The 23,586-nt window shown below is 36.3% G+C and overlaps 1 protein-coding gene across 1 annotated transcript in view; it reads right to left on the bottom strand.

Annotated features, from left to right (window-relative positions):
* GALNT13 (polypeptide N-acetylgalactosaminyltransferase 13) overlaps window positions 1-23,586 on the bottom strand; it is a gene marked incomplete at its 3' end in the record, with an annotated part of 293,810 nt that overhangs the window by 152,204 nt on the left and 118,020 nt on the right. Inside the window, exon 3 of the mRNA XM_011969317.1 lies at window positions 12,465-12,509. Within this exon, the coding sequence (XP_011824707.1) occupies window positions 12,465-12,509 (45 nt within the window). The remainder of the gene's footprint in view (window positions 1-12,464; window positions 12,510-23,586) is intronic.

The raw sequence follows: 23,586 nt of genomic DNA, 5'->3' as shown, positions 1-23,586 counted from the left end.
CACCAACAGTGTAAAAGTGTTCCTATTTCTCCACATCCTCTCCAGCACCTGTTGTTACCTGACTTTTTAATGATACAAACTTTTAAAAGCCAGATCTCATGATATCTCACTCACTATCACGGGAACAGCAAGGGGTAAATCTGCCCCCATGATCCAATAACTTCCCACCAGGTCCCTCCCCTGACATGTGGGAATTACAATTTGATGTGAGGTTTCAGTGGGGACACAGAACCAAACCATATCAATAACCAAGTTTAACTCTGGTATTACATTCCATATCCTTAAAGAACCTCCTTTAATATTTCTTATATAGAAGCTCTGCTGACAATAAATTCTCCCCATTTTTATATGTCAAACAACATCTTCATTTCTCCTTCATCATGATAACTTTCAGTGGTTATAAAATTCTGGGTTGAAGGTAGCTATCTTCCATCAGTTTCAAGATGTCATCCTTTTGTCTTCTGACTTGTCTTGTTTCTGATAACAAGTCCACTGTACATAATATGTCTTTTTCTTGGGATGTCTTCCAAATTCTCTTTTTATCTTCGGTTTTTAGCAATTTGAGTATGGTTTCCTTTTTATATATGTGTTTATGTGTGTACTGTTCTCTGAGCTTCTTCAATCTGTTTTGGTGTCTCTCATTGATTTTTTTCTCATTAAATCCTTATTAATTTCTTTATCATTAATTTCAGAGAATCATTTGCCATTATTTCCTCAAATATTTCTTTGGTCTTGTTCTCTTTTTCTCCATCTGGGATTACAAGTACACATATTTAAGATTACTTCCCAGAAGATTGCAAATACACTATTGTACCTCAGCTCTCAATTTACCTGTTTTCAAGTACAATAATTCTTTCCTCAGGTGTACCAAGCATATTGATGAGCCCATCAAATGCATTCTTCACTTTTGTTGCTATGTTTTTCAGTTCTAGTATTTCCATTTGACTCTTATGGTTTCCAGTTGCCTGCTAAAATTACCTATGTGATGTGCATATTGTTCACTTTTCCCATTTGAGTCTTTAAAATATTAATGACAGTAATTAAAAGTTTTCTGTCTGATAGTTTTATTATGGAAGTCATATCTTTGGTTTTGTTAAATTCTTTTTGTTTTGGCAGTGTGCCCATTTTTTGTTGCCATTGTACACATCTTGTACATTTTGTTTAAGACTAAATATCTTGTGTAGGACATTAAAGAATGAGTAAATAGTGTTTATGTCTTTAAATGAGAATGACTGTCCTTCTGCTAGGTCTGGAGTGTGAATCATTCTACTCAGGAGTTAAGCTAGGTTTGGGATTTGTTGTTACCAAGGTTACCTGGCATCACAGGCTGCAAATTCCTCTAGTATTCTCTCGTGTTTAGGATGGGTAATACATGGATAGCCATTTCTTTTCTCAGTATCTGCTCCACTCTCAACTTTAGGTCTTCCTTTTACACTGTGTTTCAGAGAACCACTGTCCTACACTTAGCAGTTTAAGGCTTTTCTTCTGTAGGGGGAAGGGGAGAAGGATCCAGGTTCTTCTGTAGGGAGAAGGGGAGAAGGATCCAGGTGATGATTCCTGCCTTTCTCAGACTGATTCCTGTACTTCTTATGCTATGCCTGTATCAGAAGAGATGCTTTCAGAGGACTCTAGACAGGTTTTTTTTTTTTTTTTGAGTATACATTGAAGTCTATGGAGAAAAGCCTGCGGTGCAAATCCCCTCATATCTGCAGTCAATAGGGTTGCTATATTATCTTTCTAGTGCGCAACTGGCTTTATCAATTCGATTTAAAAATTCAGCTAAATTCTTACTGCCATCTGGAGATATCTGCTCCAGTAAAATAAGTGCTTGTGTCTCCTCCTAAGTTTCAGGTTAGTTGGTTGCCCTATGACCTTAGTTCTCTGATGAGTCCAAGAAAAGTTGTGAATCTGCAAACTCTCTAGTTTTTTTGCTTGCTGTTCTACAGCTGGAAGTGATGCTCCTTCCCATTTTTTTTAATCCCCAAACAGGAGTTGGAAGTAAGTCTAAGTCTCCTGTTTAGTTATTAATTCATATATTGTATCATATATTTCCTTATGAAAACACAATTATGCCCCACAAAATGCAGCAGAATGAAAAGCCATGATTAAAATATAAACAACTTCTAATAAAAATATGAGCCAAGTTAAACAATTTAAAAATTTATATACTTCTGCAAGACCCCAATTCCATAATGAACTGGCCAAAATAATCACAGAAAAAATACTATTTATTAGAATTCATTGAACATTTTTGAGATTTTGGAAGATGAGAAGGACAAATACATTGCCTTTTTAAAAAGTGCATCTTTTAAGTAGAAAGAAGAGGATGGCACAATAATCCCCCAAGTGGAATATTTATCTAAAATTTTATGCTTGGCGAAATACTGAAGCAAATAACAAAAGAAAAAATCGACTTGCAAGCTATAATGAAATTACAAGCTATTGGGAAAAAATAATATTCATGGCCTTGTGAAGAATAAATTTATCAGGATAAGCAAATTTATTTTCTGAGCAATATAGCAAAGGCAAAATAATAAGCCATAATGTACTATGAGCTTATACAGGTTATGATTTTGCCCTCAAGGAAATAACTTTAAAAATAAAAGGAATATTGTTTGGGACAGTGTCAACATTTCCTTTAGTTCATATCACCATCAGTATGCTAAATGCCCTCACCTGCTAGTAGGTTCAGCATTACCAAAAAGTTTACCATCCTCCTTTGGCAACAGTGCTCTACAGTTGCAGCTCTAACTATGTGAACATCAAGGCTTGTTTTTGAGAGCAAAAGCCAAAATTGCATATTTTACTTAGGCAATGTTTACCAAAAAAGCAAGTATATAATATTCACTTTATTTAAAAATATTCTTGATGTGCAATATGTAATAATATATGAGAAACATTTTTACAACAAATATTGTTTAACTTGTTGTATTTTTACAATTCAAAATAATGCTACATTTAAGCCTTAGAAAACGTCTTTGTCGTTAAGCTGTTCTGTGAAAATACCTGGAGATGTATTCCCAGTTCCTATTTATTTATCCCCCATGATATTTATAGATATTATACAATTTATTTTGGTAAATCTTTTCCTAACATTCTTTTCTTAACTCTAGGAATGAGTTTAATATCTCTCCTTCTGAAAATAACTTTTTAATTTATTTTTTATTTCTCCTAGGAAAGGTCATGCTTAAACAGTTCTAAGCTTATTTCTTTTGGATTATATATCTCATATGTCATTCAAATAACTCCAAATAGAGACCCATTATGGATTAGTGTCTAAAGTGTGACTCATCTATGACATATTTTCATTGATTAGGTATATGTTGTCCATTCGGCAGTTTGCCCTGCTAATCTCATGTTATGAGATTAGCAGTCAGGGATCATTTTAAAAATATGATCAAACATTAAAAATATCAAACTACTGACTATGGAAAAGCAGACACAAAGCAATGTTTCTATATTGTTAAGTAGTCCAATGTTATGTTATTGACATTGTTCACTACAAGCAATGTAACACAGAACAGTGGTAAACAAGACAGACTGAATAGCTAAAAAGAAACTAGGAACAAGGAAGAGGTGAGGAATGAGTAAATATCCCCAAAACCATATGCTGTCAAGAACAAAAGACTGGGATCTGACTTGTTTAGATAGGTAAAATAGCTGCTCACTAATTTTCTTTGACTTCTACATATCATTTGATGCTGTTGAATCTTCCACTCTAGATAAAATTACCTGCTTCCTTACATGCAGAGGCATCCTGCTTCCTGCTTGTCCTCCAACTCCCTGACCCTACCTTTTCAGTCTTTTTTGCTATCTTCTCTTCTCCCGAGAACAACATAAATGCTTCAGTTCTGGACCCTTTTCCATTCTTTCTCCGGATGCTTGATTGGGTGTACCTATCCAATCTCATGATGAGGCATACCCAACTATACTTCCAATTTCTAGGTGTCACTAACTTCTAGATTTATGTCTAGCTGTTACGAACTGAAATATCCCTACTCTCCCAAATTCATTCACAGGTTGAAGCTCTAAACATTCTAAATGTATTTGGAGCTAGGGTTTGCAGGAGATAATTAAGGTTAAATGAGGTCATAAGAGTGGGGCCCTAATACAATAGGACTGTTATATTGTAAGAAGAGAAAGGTAGAATGATAACTTACACTCTCTCCTGCATATAAGAACACAGAGAGGAAGTGGCCACTGCAAGTCAGGAAAAAGACTGACCAGAACTTGCCCATGCTGGCATTCTAATCTCAGACTTCTAGATCCCAAAATTGAGAAAATAAATTTCTATTGTTTATACCACCCAGTCTGTGATACTCTGTGATGGCAGCACTAGCTGACAACTAGTCACCTCTACCTGGATGATCAACAGGGAACACAAGCCTAACACACCTAAATCCATACTTTCTACTGAACTTGTCCCTCCTCTTACATTCTATACCTCATAAAATAATAGCAAGCCAGAAGACTGAGAGCAATTTGAGTTTGTCCTTACCCTTCACCTTCTGACAGCCAACTAGTTGTCAAATACCATAAACTGTCTTCTCAATATAGCCATAACTTAATCTCTCTCCTCTAGTAGTGTAATATTAGATCTCATTTCCTATGTGGACTATTTCAGTAGATTTCTCACTTCAAGTAACTTTCCCACTTCAAGTTTTATGCCTGAGAAATCAATCTTCTACTGTCACATAATCATTTAAAAATGCAAATCTACTACATTCTTACTCCCCTTCCCGCCACCAACATGCATATTTGAAATGTTCAGTGATATCCATTCCTTATATAATGGCAAGTAAGCCTTCACTCCCCTTCTCTCTCCTCCCTCCCCATGATCTGAGTCCTGCCTGCCTTTCTTTTTTTTTTTTTAAGTTTTTTTTTTAAATTTACTATTATTATTATACTTTAAGTTCTAGGGTACATGTGCATAACGTGCAGGTTTGTTACATATGTACACTTGTGCCATGTTGGTGTGCTGCACCCATCAACTCGTCAGCACCCATCAACTCGTCATTTACATCAGGTATCACTCCCAATGCAATCCCTCCCCCCTCCCCCCTCCCCATGATAGGCCCCGGTGTGTGATGTTCCCCTTCCCGAGGCCAAGTGATCTCATTGTTCAGTTCCCACCTATGAGTGAGAACATGTGGTGTTTGGTTTTCTGTTCTTGTGATAGTTTGCTAAGAATGATGGTTTCCAGCTGCATCCATGTCCCTACAAAGGACACAAACTCATCCTTTTTTATGGCTGCATAGTATTCCATGGTGTATATGTGCCACATTTTCTTAATCCAGTCTGTCACTGATGGACATCTGAGTTGATTCCAAGTCTTTGCTATTGTGAATAGTGCTGCAATAAACATACGTGTGCATGTGTCTTTATAGCAGCATGATTTATAATCCTTTGGGTATATACCCAGTAATGGGATGGCTGGGTCATATGGTACCAGTTAGAATGGCGATCATTAAAAAGTCAGGAAACAACAGGTGCTGGAGAGGATGTGGAGAAATAGGAACACTTTTACACTGTTGGTGGGATTGTAAACTAGTTCAACCATTATGGAAAACAGTATGGCGATTCCTCAAGGATCTAGAACTAGATGTACCTGCCTGCCTTTCTAATTTATCTCCTGCTACTTCACATGTACCCTCCTCTCATTTATTCATGTATTGAGACTCAGTTCAAGACCCAGTTTCCCCCTAGGAAGTAGTTGCTTACCCGCTTTCCCTCAAAGAATTGAGTGACCTGAATTGAATGAAGGTATTGCTTACTAGTCTTTCTCACTGTAAAGTTACAATCCCCTCAAGACACGCATCTTCCTGGTTAGTTGTGTCAAAATGTTTGGTACAGAGTGAGTACTTAATAAAGACTTATTGACTAAATGAAGAAATAAAAAATCATAGCACTAATGAAGCTATAATTCACACTGTTTAAATTAAAAATCCAGAATGATTATAAATACAATAATGGTTAATTAAGTGGGATAATACTGAATAAAAGCCATGTCTTCGAAACTTCATTTTGTTCAATAAAAATAACATAATGTAAAACTGTACATACTGTTGATTAGTGTCCAGAAAGAATGAATATGTTGTGTGTGTGTGTATGTACTGGCATGCACAGAAGATTATAAGAAAATGTACTAAAACATTAGTGAAAGCTACTTCCAGATGGTGAGATCAGAGGTAAATTTTATTTATTTTTTGTTAAATATGTGCATTTTTCTTGTGGTTATTTATTTATTTATTTATTTATTTTTGGTGGAGTCTTACTCTGGCCAGGCTGGAATGCAGTGGCGCAATCTTGGCTCACTGCAATCTCCGCCTCCCAGGTTCAAGCGATCCTCTTGCCTTAGCCTCCTGAGTAGCTGGGACTATAGGCGCACATCACCACATCCAGCAATTTTTTGCATTTTTAGTAGAGACGGGGTTTCACCATGTTGGCCAGAATGGTCTCAATCTCTTGACCTTGTGATTCGCCTGCCTTGGCCTCCCAAAGTGCTGGGATTACAGGTGTGAGCCATTGCGCCTGGTCATGTGTGCATTTTTCAAATACGCTAAAGAAATTATTATTTCTATAGCAAAACAAGATATTAAATGGCTTTAAATGTTCAAAAACCAAAACAATCCTTTGGTTTTTAAATTATGATATTAGTAAAGCTTTGATTTAATTTATATCTTGGTTAAGGTTCTTCGGATTGAACGAGTGAGGCAAAATAAATAAACAATATGGGTGGACCTCAAGGAAACCAAGAGCAGAGAGTGAAGTCAAGATTCTGGCACTAGCATCAAGGAATAAAAAGAGGCATGAAGCCTCAGCTTCTTTCTATTTCTCTGAAGACACCTAATCTCTTCATTCTGCTCTTTCCTACAATCTCTCTTTCTCTCATTTATCTTTCTTCCTTCCTACTCCCTGTTATTTCTCTCTCTTCCCTCCCTTCATCTCTCCTGTTCCTTTCTTCTCCTCTTTTCAGGCTTCCCTCTTCCTCTCTTTCCTCTCTCCTCGTCTTGTCTCTCTCCTTCTTCTCCTCCTCCTACTCTCTCATCCTTTCTATCATCCTCCATCTCACCCTTCCTCATTCCCTGTCCCTCTCCCTCATTCTCTCTTTCTCCCTCATTCCCTTGCCCTCTTCATCATTCTCTCTTCCTCATCCTCTCACGATTTCCATCATTCTCTCTCCCTCTCCCTCAGCCCCTCACCCTCTTCATCATTCTCTCTCTCTCTCTCTTATCCCCTCACCCTTTTCTTCATTCTGACTCCCTCTCCCCCATCCTCTTATCTTCTCGCTGGTTTGGCATTCTCTGTTTCTCTTCCTATACACACAAGCTAAACAAGGTTGAACTCTTTGATCTTGAGTTTACACTAACTTAATTCAAATGACTGCAGAGACTGATATCTGTGAGACCCAATTCCAACTTCTGAGAGAATCTAATTGGCCCAGCTTAGACAAGGTGTGGACAATCACTATGTCCAGGTAGCTGGAGGAAGTGGCTACTTTAATTGCATTTTGCAAAGGTGGTTCCTTCTCCTATGGTTTGGAGTGGCAGTTTACAGGATGGAATAAACCTTGACAATAAGTAGCAATTGGAATAGTAACAAAATAAATGGAAATGTAAAAAATGTTTCCATTCATATATTTACTTAGTATATGAGATTGCAGTTGGGAATGTACTGAGATTTCTGAAAAGATGGCTCTCAAGTTGCTATTGCCTTTGAATTCCTAAATATAAAAAGAGCTAGGAATCACATCTGACAAGCTTACTTCATTCTACTGTGATGAAGATTATAGTGAATTAAAGGTAAATCGATTATAAAGCCACAAACTTTTGGAGGCATAAAAGTAAGCAAAGGATAGTAACAAAAAGTAAGCAGTGGACATGTCAACAGGGAACTATTTCCACCTAAACTGAAAATATAAATAGAACCTAAAGACAAAACATGTCACAACTAAAACTCATTTCAGATCTTTATAAGGTGGCTATAATACCTAAAATCCTCCATATGAATAACAAAAATAAACTCCACAATGTGCATATTAACTTGCAGTGATAAGTCATAAATAGGATGTTTCAAAAATAGTAAAAATTGCTCTTTATTTAGAAAGAAAAAGTGTTATATTTCGGATATGAACTGGGTTTTCTCATTTGGCAGAGAAATATGAATAACTTTATAGTCAATAATAAGTTGCAAATTAATTTGTGAGTGTTTTTAAGCAAGAAGAGAACATTCATTACATTCTTCCCAAATTCTTGAGAAAATATGTAAATTTCTGAATGTTGCACTTATGAATAACACCCTAGTAATGTATAAAGAACAAAATTTTAAATAAGTACTAAAGTGGTACACTTATCATGTAATTTTCAAAGAATATTCTTCATTTTACATTTTAATATCATATTAACCAATTATTTAGAAAGAGAGTAGATTTTGACAGTTTTTTCAAATAATGAGTACATTATAGCTCCAAAGTTAGTACTGCCCATTCCTACTCATGTGAGGATGTTAAGAGTCATATGTGGATATTATTTTATTTTATAACTAATATAATGCCAGTATTATCTATTATTATATTCCATATCATTTACAATTTTAAAATATCTTCATGAAGTTCATATTAGTCAGATTAAAGAGAATGAACAATTCTCATTTTATAGATGAAAAAATGAAGTCTGAATTTCTCATCTAGTGCCCTTTCTGGGATACAGCTCCCTGTGGATACTCTGTTATATGTTCTTCCCAAGATTGTGGGTTCCTCATTGGTCTTCTTTTGTCTATGTGTTAATCTTCTAGAGGGAAAAAAGACTGCTTTCTGCCCACATACTGTACTTCTCTATATCTCTTGTACTTTCTTACCCAACCCCTCAGAAAATTCTCAACTTCTCATTAATTCCACATTCTTATTTCTTAAGCCCACAGCAATAACAATAAAAATCACTTGACTGATCACTCTTTCTTTTCAACAATGATCATTTACATCACACCTTTTAACATTCAATTATTGATATATTTCATTAAAAATAAAAATTATTACTGTTCAGTTTTCTAGTTGTTTTATATAAATCCTCAAATCATCCTGTTGGCTTGATTTGTTGATTCAACAATCTAGGCCAGGCATGGTGGCTCATGCCTGTAATCCCAGCACTTTCGAAGGCCGAGGCAGGTGGATCATGAGGTCAGGAGTTCGAGACCAGCCTGGCCAATATGGTGAGACCCCATCTCTACTAAAAATACAAAAGTTAGCCAGGCATGGTGGCGCGTGACTGTAGTCCCACCTACTCGGGAGGCTGAGACAGGAGAATCACTTGAACCTGGGAGGTGGAAGTTGCAGTGAACCGAGATCGCACGACTGCACTCCATCCTGGGTGACAGAACCAGACTCTGCCAAAATAAATAAATAAATAAATAAAAATCTAGTACCCTATAAATCTTTCAAATAGAGATTAGAGGCTACTGAGGGGGTAACCATCAAGACTTAAGTTTCAAACATAATCTTTAAAAATCACCCCTATGTTTATGAAGAATTCAAAATTCTAACTTTATACTCCACAAAGTCACTGAACCTCTATTTTGATTACTTTGTGTCATGTCCCAATTTAAAAAGTTTGGATGGAGGCATCTAAAATGATATAGAATGTATTAAATTTAAGTTAGACATAAATATTAAATACTTCTCTCCATTATCAATCAAGGGGTCATGTTTCCAAAATATTGCTTGCTAGTCTGTCAGATATTCATCCAAAGTGAAATACATGTAATTGTGCATCATTAATATATTGAGACAAACAATAAGCTTATTTGCTACCATCTGTGCTGGTAACTGCTCAACACAAGTAGATACTGATTAATTTCATTTTGTCTGGCACCTCTGAGTTTGTACCTAAAACATTCATATTTTCACAATACCTTTCAAGTGATTACAGTCATATGTTCTTAGTCATGTAAAATATTAGGATAAATGTAGTTTTAAAATTTAAAGAAAGAACATAGATTTTCTTTTTAGGCAGGAGAGTACAAAATCATGACATTGACAAGATAAATATTGGGGGGTGAAAACTAATTGCAATTAGGAACATTCAAAATATGTGACAGTAAGATGCATCCTGTAGATATTATCATCTGTTTTACATTTAAGTTTTTGTTCATTTCTTCCAAATATAGTATAATTAATGCAGGAGAAGGCAATGTAGTGAGTAACATAAATTTTCAAGTGGACAGAAAATAGTTTAAAAACTCAGAATAAAATGGGAAAAGTTGTCCACTAATAGCTGTGTTTTCTCCCAGGAGAATGTTGGAAAGCCACAGAGATTCCTGAGAGGACTAGGAATCAGTGACATCAACAAATATCAGCGGACCAGACACATCTTTTTGATATAGTGGCAGAATCCCACCTATTGATTGGATGTACCTACATCAGCAAAGAGATTTTCTAAGCTCAACAATGATGTCATGCTTTAGGACTTATCAAGGACCAGGAAGTAACTAATTTACTTTTTTATTGTTAAATTTATAACAAATATTGGTATTTTTTTCAAATACAACTTAAAATAAATTCACTAAATCAGATTTATTCTGATGGCAATAATTCATATTTTAAGTTGCTAACCAAAACAAAGTAAAATAAGAATGGAAGCATTTCAAACTCTGGTATTAGAAAAGAAGTACTATATCTTTTTATTTTCCTTTTTTAACTTGTGCCCACACATAGAAGGCATTGTTTCTTCCATTAAATATTTATCTAGCTATAGAAAATTGATACATATTTTTTAGAAGATAATATGCATGTTTTGTTTTATTTTTCTATTTAATGTATATGTCAATAAGGGAAATTGTATATTTTCTCTATGGGTATATTTTGGGTGAGGTAGATAAAGAGAATTATCAGAAAGACAAAAAGTAGTTAAAAAAAGAAAAAGAGGAAAGAGCCAAGATGGCTGACCTGACACAGCCAGGCTAAACATCTCTCACAGAGAGATTCAGGCATTGGGAATACTAGCACACTTCAAGCCGACCTTCAGAGGGAAGGCATTAAGAGCGGATGGAAGGAGGACGAAGTTACTGGACTGAAGCGGGAGGAATCTGGAAATCCTGCATGGGGCTGTTGAGCCCTGGGACCCACTCCTGGCCCCCAGTGAATATTGGGGAAGGGGTGAGTTTAACAGGTGAGGAGTGGCCCATCCTTGCCACACACCCCCATAATTCTAGTTGCAGGAGACCTCAGGACCCCCAGGAACAACTTGATCCGGCAGCAAGAGCTGCTTTGAGAGATGCCAGTGCCAGGACTCCAACCTGGGCACAGCTCAGAAGGTTTGTCGGGGAAATGGCTGCAGTGGAGCATGGCCAGGGATGTCTATCCCCCAAGGCTCACCAAGCTGCTATAATTCAGACTTTTGCATTTGGGTGACAGTCGGATTAGGAGCAGAGCGGTCCTGCCCATGTTTCAGAGCCATTTCTATCTGAGCAGCCTCTCCTGCTGCCGGCTTCTCCTGGAGCCCCAGCGTGATCGCTCCCGCTTGCAATGCAGCATTAAATGTCCAACCAGGGTACTTCCCAGATGCCTTCATGACAGCGTCCTCACTGGCAGTCCATGTCTAACCATCAGAGAAGTCCAGCAGACTGGACTCTGTCTACAAAACCAGCCCACCCACAACCTCTTCTCACTTGCAGCCTCCCCTCACTGCTTTGCCAGTGTGTGCGCAAGGGCCGAACGACCTCGCCAACCCTCTTCCTACCAGGCATGTGAGTGTGCACCCCACTGCCCCACCGCTGCTGTCATGAGCACACTCTGCTGCCTTGCCCACCCCTGCCAGCCCTCGCTGAGGTGTGGGCAGCCCACCGCACAGCGGTGGGTGCGACTGCGTGCACAGATTCCAGAACCTCGCGTCCACTAGCAGCCCACCCCCGCTGTGCAGGTTCTACTCTGGCGCAAGTGAGCACAGTGTACACCGGCACGCCCACCCCCGCGGTGCAGGTTCTACTCTGGCGCAAGTGAGCGCAGTGTACACCGGCGCGCCCACCCCTGTCAGCACCTCACCCCCACTAGTGCACCACCCCACTGACACAAAAGCACTCCACTGCAAGGCCACAGTGACTGGCAAGCACAAGTGAGCGCTGATACCACTGCCAACAACGCTATGGAGCGCTTCAGCTAGCATTCCCCTTAAAGTTTCGGGGCTAGCTTATTAGGAACACTTCAGCACCTCTAGCGGTCAGGGTCATAACCTCAAGGGGCCAGAAGATACAGCTGGGGGCTTCCTGGCCCCCTGGAATCTTCCATAATCAAAGCCAGTCGACTAAAGGCACCCTATACCACAATCAAACACTAAAGGGCTTCAAAGAAGATAAAAGCAAAAGGCTTCATTCAAAGGACAGCGGCTTCAAAGATTAAAGGAACATCGGCCCAGAAAGATGAGAAACAAACAGCATAAAAAGTCTGGTAACACAAAAAGCCAGTGTCTTCTTACCTCTAAATGCCCATACTAGATCCCCAGTAATGGTTCTGCACCAGGCTGAAATGACAGACATAAAATACAGAATACACATAGGAATGAAGGTCATCAAGATCTTGGAGAAAGTCAAAACCCAAGCCAAAGAATCCAGGAAATACAATAAAAAGATACAGGAGCTGAATGAAGAAATGGCTGTTTTAAGATAGATACAAATGAATCTGAGAGAGTTGAAAAACAATACAAATACTTCCATAATACAATCACAAAGTATAAACAGCAGAACAGACCAAGCTGAGGAAACAATCTCAGAGCTCAAAGACTAGTTCTCCAAACTAACTCAATCAGACATATAAACAAATAAAAAAGAACGAACAAAACCTCAGAGAAATATGAGATTATGTGAAGAGACCAAATCTGTAACATACTGACATGGCAGAAAGAGAGAGAGAGAGAGAGAAAGAGAGAAACAGAGAGCAAGCAACCTGGAAAACATATTTAAGGATACAGTTCACAAAAAATTTCTCTCATGTCACCAGATGGGCCAATATTCATATTAAAAAAATACAGAGAACTCCTGCAACATACTATGCAAGACAACCATCCCCAAGACACATACTTATCAGATTTTCCAGGTTCGTAATGAAATAAAAAAAAAAGACAGCTAGAGAGAAGGGGCAGGTCACCTACAAAGGAAACCCCATCAGGCTAACAATGAAACTTTCAGCAGAAACCCTTCAAACCAGAAAAGATGGGGGGCCATCAGCATTCTTAAAGAAAAGAAGTTCCAACCAAAAATTTCAGATCCAGCCACACTAAGCCTCATAAGTGAGGGAAAAATAAAATTCTTTTCAGATAAGCAAGTACTAAGAGAATTCAGTAGCACCAGACCTGCCTTACATGAGGTCCTTAAGAAAGTCCTAAATAGGGAAATAAAACACCGTTACTGGCTACCACAAAAACACAACTAAGTACATAGTCTACTCACACCATAAAGCACTTACACAATCCAGTCTGCATAATACTAAGCTAACAACATGATGACAGAATCAAATACCCACTTACCAACATTAATCTTGAATGCAAACTGGGTAAATGCCCCAATTAAAAGGCATAAAGTAGCAAGTTGGACAAAAAATAAACACCCAACTATACAGTACTGTCTTAAGGAGACCTATCTCACAGGCAAGGAGACCTAGAGGCTCAAAGTAAAGAAATGAAGAAAAATCTACCAAGTAAATGTAAAATTAAAAAATACCAGAAGTTGCTGTTCTAATTTAAGACAAAACGAACATTAAACCAAGAATGATCAAAAAGACAAGTAAGCACATTACATAATTACATATAGTTCAATTCAACAAGAAGACCTAACTATCCTAAATATATATGCACCCAACACAGGAGTAGACAGATTCATAAAATAAGTTTTTAGAGACCTACGAAAGACTTAGATAACCACACAATAACAGTCAGATACTTCAACACCCCACTGCCAATATTAGACAGATCATCAAGGGAGAAAACTAACAAAAATATCCAGGAACTGAACTCAACACTTGACCAAATGTACCTAACAGATATCTATAGAACTCTTCTAAAACTCTTCCAAAACAACAGAATATACATTCTTCTCATCTGCACATGAAATGTACTGTAAAATCAAACACATAATCAGCCATGAAACAATCCTCAGCAAGTTCAAAAAACCTGAAATCATACCAACCACACTCTCAGACCACAGTGCGATAAAAATAGCTATGAAGATCGCTCAAAACCATACAATTACATGAAAATTAAACAACCTGTTCCTAAATGACATTTGGGTAAACAATGAAATTAAGGCAGCATTCAAGAATTTTTTTGAAAACAGTGAGAACAAATACACAACATACCAGAATCTCTGGTTCACAGCTAAAACAGCACTAAGAGTAAAGTTTACAGCACTAATGACTACATCAAAAAGTTAGAAAGATCTCAAATTAACAATCTAACATAACAGCTTGAGGAACTGGAAAAACAACAGCAAACCAACCCAAAAACTAGCAGAAGTAAAGAAATTTTAAAAAATCAGATCTGAACTGAATGAAATTGAGAAAAAAAGACAAAAGATCACATAATGAAAAGTTTGTTTTTGCAGAATAAATAAGATTACTAGACTACTAGCTATATTAATAAAGAAAAAAATAGAGAAGATCCAAATAAACACAATCAGAAATGAGATAGGGGACATTATCACTGACCTCACAGAAATACACACACACACACACACACACACACACACACACAAACCTTCAGAGACTATTATGAATACTTTTATAGACGCAAACTAAAAAAGATAAAATACATAATATTCCATTGAAAAATATATTCTCAAGATTGAACCAGGAAGAAATTGAAACCCTGAAGAGATCAGTAATAAATATCAAAAATAAATGAATAGTATAAAGCCTAACAAACAGAAAAAGTCCTGGACCAGACTGATTCACAGCTGAATTCTACCAGATGTATGATCCAGAGCTGGTACCATTCCTACAGAAATTGTTTCAAAAAACTGAGGAGAAGGAATTCTAACCTAATTCATTCCAAGAGGCTAACATCATCTTGATACCAAATGCCGGAAGAGACACAACAAAAAGAGAAGACTTCAGGCCAATAACCTTGATGAACATAGACACAAAAGTCCTCAATAAAATACTAGTAAACCAAATAGCAGCACATCAAAAAGCTAATCCACCCTGATCAAGTGGGCTTTACAGTGTATTTGTTTGCTTAGCATTGTGTAATGATTCATTCTCTTAGCAATCAATATCATACATTTGAAACATAACTGTGCTAAAATTAGGTTTATCACCAATAGAAAAGTTTATTACCCTACCACTTCAAAGATCGGAGGTAACAGAGTAATGGCAGATCAATTTTTGTGACACTGGTGACATAAGAGATGAGTACTGATCTATGGTACAACTGAGATACTAGCTGTCAATCAAAATGCTGAGAGATCAATCTACCATATGTAGTAAGAAAGACTGACTCATATTCATTTTAAGTTCCACGTTCTGTCAGAAGTGAACCTCTCCTTCAATGTACTAAATTTAGCACTGGCTAGACACGGTGACTCACACCTGCAATCCCAGCACTTTGGGAGGCCAAGGCAGGCAGATCACGAGGTCAAGAGAATGAGACCATCCTGGCCAACGTGGTGAAACCCTGTCTCTACTAAAAATACAAAAATTAGCTGGGCGTGGTACTGTGTGCCTGCAGCCCAGCTACTTGGGAGGCTGAGGCAGGAGGATCCCTTGAACCCAGGAAGTGGAAGTTGCAGTGAGCTGAGATCACGCCACTACACTAGCCTGAAGGCAGAGCAAGCCTCCGTCTCAAAAAAAGAAAAAAATATATAAAGGGAATTAAACACTTTATTTGGATATTCTATAGCAAAGTAATAACAATTAGTAATAATTCTATGGAGAAAAATTAAATGTATTAGAATTAGTCTATAATTCATTAAAGATCTAATGAAAGTTATTAGTATTAGTCCTTTAATAAGAAAAATTAAAGGTATGTATTAGTCTCTTTTTTCATTGCTATAAAAATTATCTGAGAGTGGGTAATTTATAAAGAAAAGTTTAACTGGCTCAGGGTTCTACAGGTTGTACAGGAAGTATAGTGACTTCTGCTTCTGGGGAAGCCTCAGGAAACTTACAATAATGGTGGAAGATGAAGAGGAAGCAGGCACATCTTACAAGGCCACAGAACGAGGAAGAGGAGGGGGAAGGTGCTACACTCTTTTAAACAACCAGATCTCACAATTCTCCCACTCACTATCATGAGAAAAGCATCGAGAGATATTGCTAAACCATTCATGAGAAACCTCCCTTATGATCCAATCATCTCCCACCAGGCCCAATCTCCAACACTGGGGATTACAATGGAACATGAGATTTGGGTAAGGACACAGATACAAACCACATCAGTATGCAACAAGACTTTGTATTCAACAATAATTTAAAAGAAAATTAAGAGGAGTGATGTCAGGAAGACAGTAGGATAGAAGATCCCTCAGCATTACTCCCCTTAACAAACGTACAACTAGAAACTATTCAAAGCCAAGAATGCCACCTTGAGTTCACAAGAACTTGGAAAAGAAGCACAAAAATACCCTGAGCCACAGAAATGACAGAAGCCACAGCTGGTAAACACCCACCTCTCCCAAGCAGGCATAACACTACTCTCAGAGAATTTTCTTAGACTCACAGTTTCTTGGGAAGAAATAAAGGTGGATGTTTAATCTCCTCACCAGTCTGGGAATCTTCATGGGGACCCACACTGATTTCATTCCACAGGAAGCAATGGGAGGGCCAACAGGGCTCAATGATGTGGGGTAAATTGGAAATAAAACTGGGGACACTGATTGCAGTGACAAGCATGAAAATCTTGGTATCTGTTCTGTTTTCCCATCAGTTGGGAAGCCATACTGAGAATGCTGCCTGGTGTCTTGGTGCTAAAGGGAGCCTAGTATATGTGAAGGCCCAAAACCCTGGCTGGGTTCCTCTCAAAGCCTAAGTGTGTCAAGCAATCCCCTAACCTGCAAAACCTGAGAGGTTACCAATTAAATTCTGATGTGTGCTTAAGTTTTCTTCAGACTGCAATAAGTCATCCTCAGCATGGGAAACAGTGGAAGGGCAGTGAGTAAGTTCTGGTGCCATATTTTAGTTCTGATGCTCACTATAAGGCCTCCCCAGAATTCAAAGCAACAAACGGTCCCATGATTAAATTCTGGTAACAATTGGTGAAAGTCTAAAACCACCAAAGAACAACTGCAATAGATGGAAGAGGTGGCTATTTCAGCAAATGCACAGGAATGAATATAAAGACACAAGGGAAAATCAGGGAAACATGACTTCACCAAAAGAAATCAACAAAGCTCCAGTAATGGAGCCAGAAGAATTAAAGATATATAACATATCTAACAAAGAATTCAGAATAATGCTCAAAAAATGCAGAGAATCACAGGAAAATATGTACGGAAAATTAAGAAAAACTGCCTAGCAATAAAAAGAGAAATTTGACAAAAACAATAAAAATAGAAATTTTATATTATAGAATATAATAAATGTATAAATGTATAGAATACAATAAATATAATATTATAGAATACAATAAATACAAAAAACCTCACCAGAAATCTTCAACAACAGACTTGATCAAAAGAGAAAAGAATCAGTGAGCTTGAAGACAGAACATACAAATTTATCCAATGAGAAGAGGAAAAGAAAGACCAAGAAAGAGTGAAGAAGGCCTACGAGCATTATGAAACACCATAAAGGGAATAAACCTTTTTATTACTGAAGGAGACAAAAGAGAAAACAGCCTAAAAAGATTATTTAAGAAAATAATGGCTGAAAACTTTCCAAATAAGGAGAATAACAACAACATCCAGGTATAGGAAGCTCAGAAATCAACAATTAAATTCAATCCAAAGAGAAATTCACCAAGGTGCATCATAATTAAATTATTAAAAATTGAAGACGAAGAAAGAATATTAAAAGCAGTGAGAGAAAAGAAGTATACCAAATACAACAGAGCCCCAATAAAGCTTCCAGCAGATTTCTCAGCAGAAACCCTACCTTCCAAGAGAGAATGGGATAATATTTTAGAAGTGCTAGAACAAAACTCAAAAAAACAAACAACCTTTCAACAAAGAATATTATACCCAGAAAAACTATCCATCAAACATGAAGGGGAGATATTTTACCAGAAAAACAAAAGCTAAGGAAATACATCACTAACAGATAAGTCTTTCAATAAATGCTAAAAGGAGTCCTTCCATTTGAAAGGAAAAAATTCTAACATGTTATCAAAAAAAATCTGAAAGCATAAAACTCTGTGGTAAAAGTATACAAAATAAGAATACACCAATACTGTAATTGTGGCCTGTAAACCACTAATATCATTAGTATGAAGACTAAAACAAAAAAGAGTATTATAATAACTGCAATAATTGTTTAAGAGATATGTAATATAAAATTAGGTAAATTGAAACATCAAAAAGTAAAAGAGTGGGGTATGGTGTTTGAACTGTAGAGCGTGTTTCAGTTTCTTCTCTTTGCAATTAAAGTTAAGAAGGTATGAGTTTAAAATGACCTGTTATAACTATATGATTTTTTGTAAGCTTCATGATAACCACGAAGCAAAAACTTATAATAGATGCATTAAAAATAACATAGAATCAAGATGTGCTAATACAGATAATCATTTAACCAAAAAGATAGTAAGAATCAAAAAAAGAACAACAGAAAATGAGTAAAAATATGTTAGCAATAAACCCTTACCTGTCAACAATAACCTTGAATGTGGATGAATTAAATTGTCCAATTAAAAGATAGAGTGACTATACAACTTTTTTTAAAAGGTGCAGATAAATGATGCCTGCAAGAAATTTACTTCACCTTTAAAGATGCACAAAGATAGAAAGTGCAGTGAAGTGACACAAAAAGATATTCTGCACAAACTGAAACTTAAAAAAAGAGTGTGAGTCGCTACATGTGTTTCAGTTAAAATTTAAGACAGGAATGACAATATCAAACTTAAGCCATTATATAATAATAAAGGCATCCATATAGCGAGAAAATATAACAATTGTAAACATGTATGCATCCTACGCCAGAGCACCCAAATATATACAGCAAATATACATAGACCTAAAGGGAGTGATTGGATGCAACATAATAGTAGGAGATGTCAACTCCCCATTTTTAGCAATGTAAATGTAATTTTAGATCATTCAGGTAGAAAATCAATAAAGAAACATTGAAATTAAACTGTGCTGTTTTCCAAATTGACTTAACAGACATTTACAGAATATTCCATCCATCAGCTATGAAATACACGTGCTTCCTAACAGCACATGGAACATTCTCCAGTATAGACCATATTTTAGGTCAGAGAACAAGTCTTAGCAATTTTTTTAAAAAACTAAACTCATATCAATTATATTTTCTCACCACAATAGAGTAAAACTAGGATTAAATGACAAAAGGAATGTTAGAAACTCTAATACATAGACGTTCAACAACATGAATAAATCAATGAAGAATTATTTTTAATGTAAAATTTCTTTGAGACAAATGAAAATGGAAACACAACATACCAAAACCTATGAGATACAGCAAAAATAGTTCTAAGAGAAAATTTTAGAACAATATAATCCTACATCAAAAAGAAGAAAGGTTTCAAATAAACAACCTAATGTTATAGCTGAAGAAAAAGGAAAAAGAACATAATAAGCCCAAAATTAGTAGAAGGGAAGAAATAACAAATATCAGAGCAGAAATAGATGGGATAGAAATTAAAAAGTAAAAGAAACTGATGAACGGTGTTATTTTTTGAAAATATGAACAGATACAATTTTAGCTAGACTAAAAAATAAACAGTAAAAACTCAACTAAATAAAAATCAGAGATGAAAAAGAAGGTACTATAACCAATATACAGAATTATAAGATAATTATAAACAACTATATACCAACAAATTGGAAAATTTAGAAGAAATGGATAAATTCCTGGATACATACAACCTTTCTCTTGTCTAACTGCTACCAAGATCAAATCATGAAGTGATGGAAGACCTGAGCCAATTAATAACAAATAACAAGATTGGGGCAGTCCGAAAGACTCTACTATCAAAGAAAAGCCCAGGACCTAATGGCTTCAGTGTTGAATTCTAACAAACATTAAAAACAAACAAACAAAAAAAAAAGAACTAATACTAATTCTTCTAAAACTCATGCAAAAACTTTAAAAGGAGGGAATATTTTCAAACTCATTCTACAAGGTCATCATTACCCTGATACCAAAACCAGACAAGAACACAACAACAAAACAAACTACAGGTCAGTATCACTAATAAATATAAATGTAAAACTCCTCAACAAAAGGTTGGCAAACCAGAATCAACAATGTATTACAAAGAACATACTCCATGATCAAGTGGGATTCATCCCAGGGATGAAAGGATGGTTCAACATACACAAAGCAATAAACATTATAAATCACATTAACAAAATCAAGGCAAAAGAATCATATACATGTTATGATACATTCAGAAAAAGCAAACAGCAAAATTCAACATCCCCTCATAATAAAAATTCCCAATGAATTAGACATAGAAATATCATACCTCAAAACCGTAAGGGCTTTATATGAAAAACCCAGAGCTAATAACATACTGAATAGGGAAAAGTTTATAGTTTTTCCTCTAAGATCTGGAACAGGACAAAGGTGCCCACTTTCACCACTTTTGGTTAACATACTATTGGGAGTCCTAGCCACAGCAATTTGGCCAGAGAAAGAAATAAATGGCATTCAAATTGGAAAAAAAAAAGAATTTCATATGGTTGTAGATGCGTTGTGTTATTTCTGAGGCCTCTGTTCTGTTCCATTAGTCTATATATTTGTTTTTGTACCAGTGCCATGCTGTTTTGCTTACTGTAAACTTGTAGTATAGTTTGAAGTCAAGGAGGATGATGCCTCAAGTTTTGTTCTTTTTGCTTAAGAGTGTCTTGCCTATGTGGGTTCTTTTTTGGTTCTGTATGAAATTTAAAGTAGTTTTTTCTAATTCTGTGAAGAAAATCAAAGGTAGCTTGATGGGGATAGCATTGATTCTATAAATTACTTTGGGCAGTTTGGCCATTTTCACAATATTCATTCTTCCTATCCATGAACATGGAATGATTTTCCATTTGCTTGTATTAAGGATTCCCTATTTAATAAATGGTGTTGGGAAAACTGACTAGCCACATGCAGAAACTGAAACTGGACCCTTTCCTTACAACTTAAAAAAATTAACTCAAGACGGATTACAGACTTAAACATAAGACCTAAAACCATAAAAACCCTAGAAGAAACCCTAGGCAATACCATTCAGAACATAGGTATGGGCAAAGACTTCATGACTAAACACCAAAAGCAATGGCAACAAAAGCCAAAATTGACAAATGGGATCTCATTAAACTAAAGAGCTTCTGCACAGCAAAAGAAACTATCAACAGAGTGAACAGGCAACATACAAAATGGGTGAAAATTTTTGCAATCTATCCATCTGACAAAAGGCTAATCTCCAGAATCTATAAAGAACTTAAACAAATTTACAAGAATAAAACAAACAACTCCATCAAAAAAGTGGGCGAAGGATATGAACAGACACTTCTCAAAAGAATACATTTATGCTGCCAACAAACATATGAAAAAAAGCTCATCATCACTGGTATTAGAGAAATGTAAATCAAAACCACAATAAGATACCATGTCATGGCAGTTAGAATGGTGATCATTAAAGGTCAGGAAACAACAGATGCTGGAGAGGATGTGGAGATATAGGAACACTTTTACACTGTTGGTGGGAGTGTAAATTACTTCAACCATTGTGAACGACAGTGTGGTGATTCCTCAAGGACCTGGAACCAAAAATACTATGTGACCCAGAGATCCCATTACTGCGTATATACCCAAAGGATTATAAATCATTCTACTATAAAGACACATGCACACATATGTTTATTGAGACACTGTTCACAATAGCAAAGACTTGGAACCAACCCAAATGCCCATCAATGATAGACCTGATAAAGAAAATGTGGCACGTATATACCATGGAATACTATGCAGACATAAAAAAGGTTGGGTTCATGTCCTTTGCAGGGACATGGATGAAGCTAGAAACCATCATTCTCAGCAAACTAACACAAGAAAAAAAAACCAAACACCACATCTTCTCACAAATACGTGGGAGCTCAATAATGAGAACACATGGACACAGGGAGGGGAACATCACACAGCAGGGTCTGTCGGGGGGTCGGGGGCTAGGGAACGGATAGCATTTGGAGAAACACCTAATGTAGATGATGGGTTGATGGGTGAACAATCCACCATGGGACGTGTATACCTACATTACAAACCTGCACATTCTGCATATGTATTCCAGAACTTAAAAGTACAGTTAAAAAAATTTTTTTAAAAAGGAAGTTAAATTGTCCCTATTTGCAGGTGACATAACCATATGTACAGAAAATACTAACAATACCACCACAAATCTGTTAGAACTAATAAGTGAATTCAGTAAAGTTTCAGGGTATAAAATAAACACAAAAAAAATCCAGAAGCATTTTTTATAAGGCAATAGCAAACTATGTAAAAAAGAAATCAAGAAAGTAACCCCATTTATAATAGCCAAAAATATCCCCCTAAGAATAAAGTCAATCAAGGGGGTAAAGGATCGCTACAATAAAAACTATAAAGCAGTAATGAAAAAATGCTAATGAAAAAATGAAGCAGACACAAATAAAAAGATATTACAAATTCACAGATTGGAAGACTTAATATTATTAAAATGTCCATATTATTCAAGGTGATATACAATTTCAATGCAATCTTTATCAATATACCAATGTCATTCATTCAAAAAATAGAAAAAGCAATCCTAAATTTGTATGAAACCACAAAAGACCCTGAATAGTCAAAGCAATCTTGAGCAAAAGGCAAAGGTAGAGGTATCCAATTACCTGATTTCCAAATATACTACAAACCCACAGTAACCAAAACAGCATGATACTGACACAAAAACAGACACAAAGACCAACAGAACATAATAGAGAGCCCAGAAACAAATCCATGCATCTCAGTAAACTGTCTTTTTACAAAGGTGCTGAGAACACACATTAGAGAAAGGACGGGCTATTCAATCAAAGAAAATTGGTCCCAGGAAAACTAAATATCCACACACAGAAGAATTAAATTGGAGCCCTATCTCACATAAACAAAAATGAACTCAAAATGGATTAAAGACTCAAATATAAGACCTGTAACTACAAAACTATTACAAAAAAGCATACGGGAAACACTTCACAAAACTGATTCAAGAAGAATTTTTCAGATAGATCTTGAAAAGCACAGGCAATAAAAGAAAAATGGGCAGATGAAATGATGTAAAACTAAGAAACTTCTGCAAAGCAAAGGAAACAGTCAACATACTGAAATTACAACCTACAAGATGAGAGACAATATTTGCAAACTATGCATCTGACAAGGGGTTAACATCCAGAATATATAAAGAACGCACACAATTCAATAGCCAAAAAAAAAAAAAA

Source organism: Mandrillus leucophaeus, unplaced genomic scaffold, assembly GCF_000951045.1.
Source record: "Mandrillus leucophaeus isolate KB7577 unplaced genomic scaffold, Mleu.le_1.0 Scaffold881, whole genome shotgun sequence".
NCBI lineage: Eukaryota > Metazoa > Chordata > Mammalia > Primates > Cercopithecidae > Mandrillus > Mandrillus leucophaeus.
This window is presented reverse-complemented; position numbering and strand designations above follow the sequence as displayed.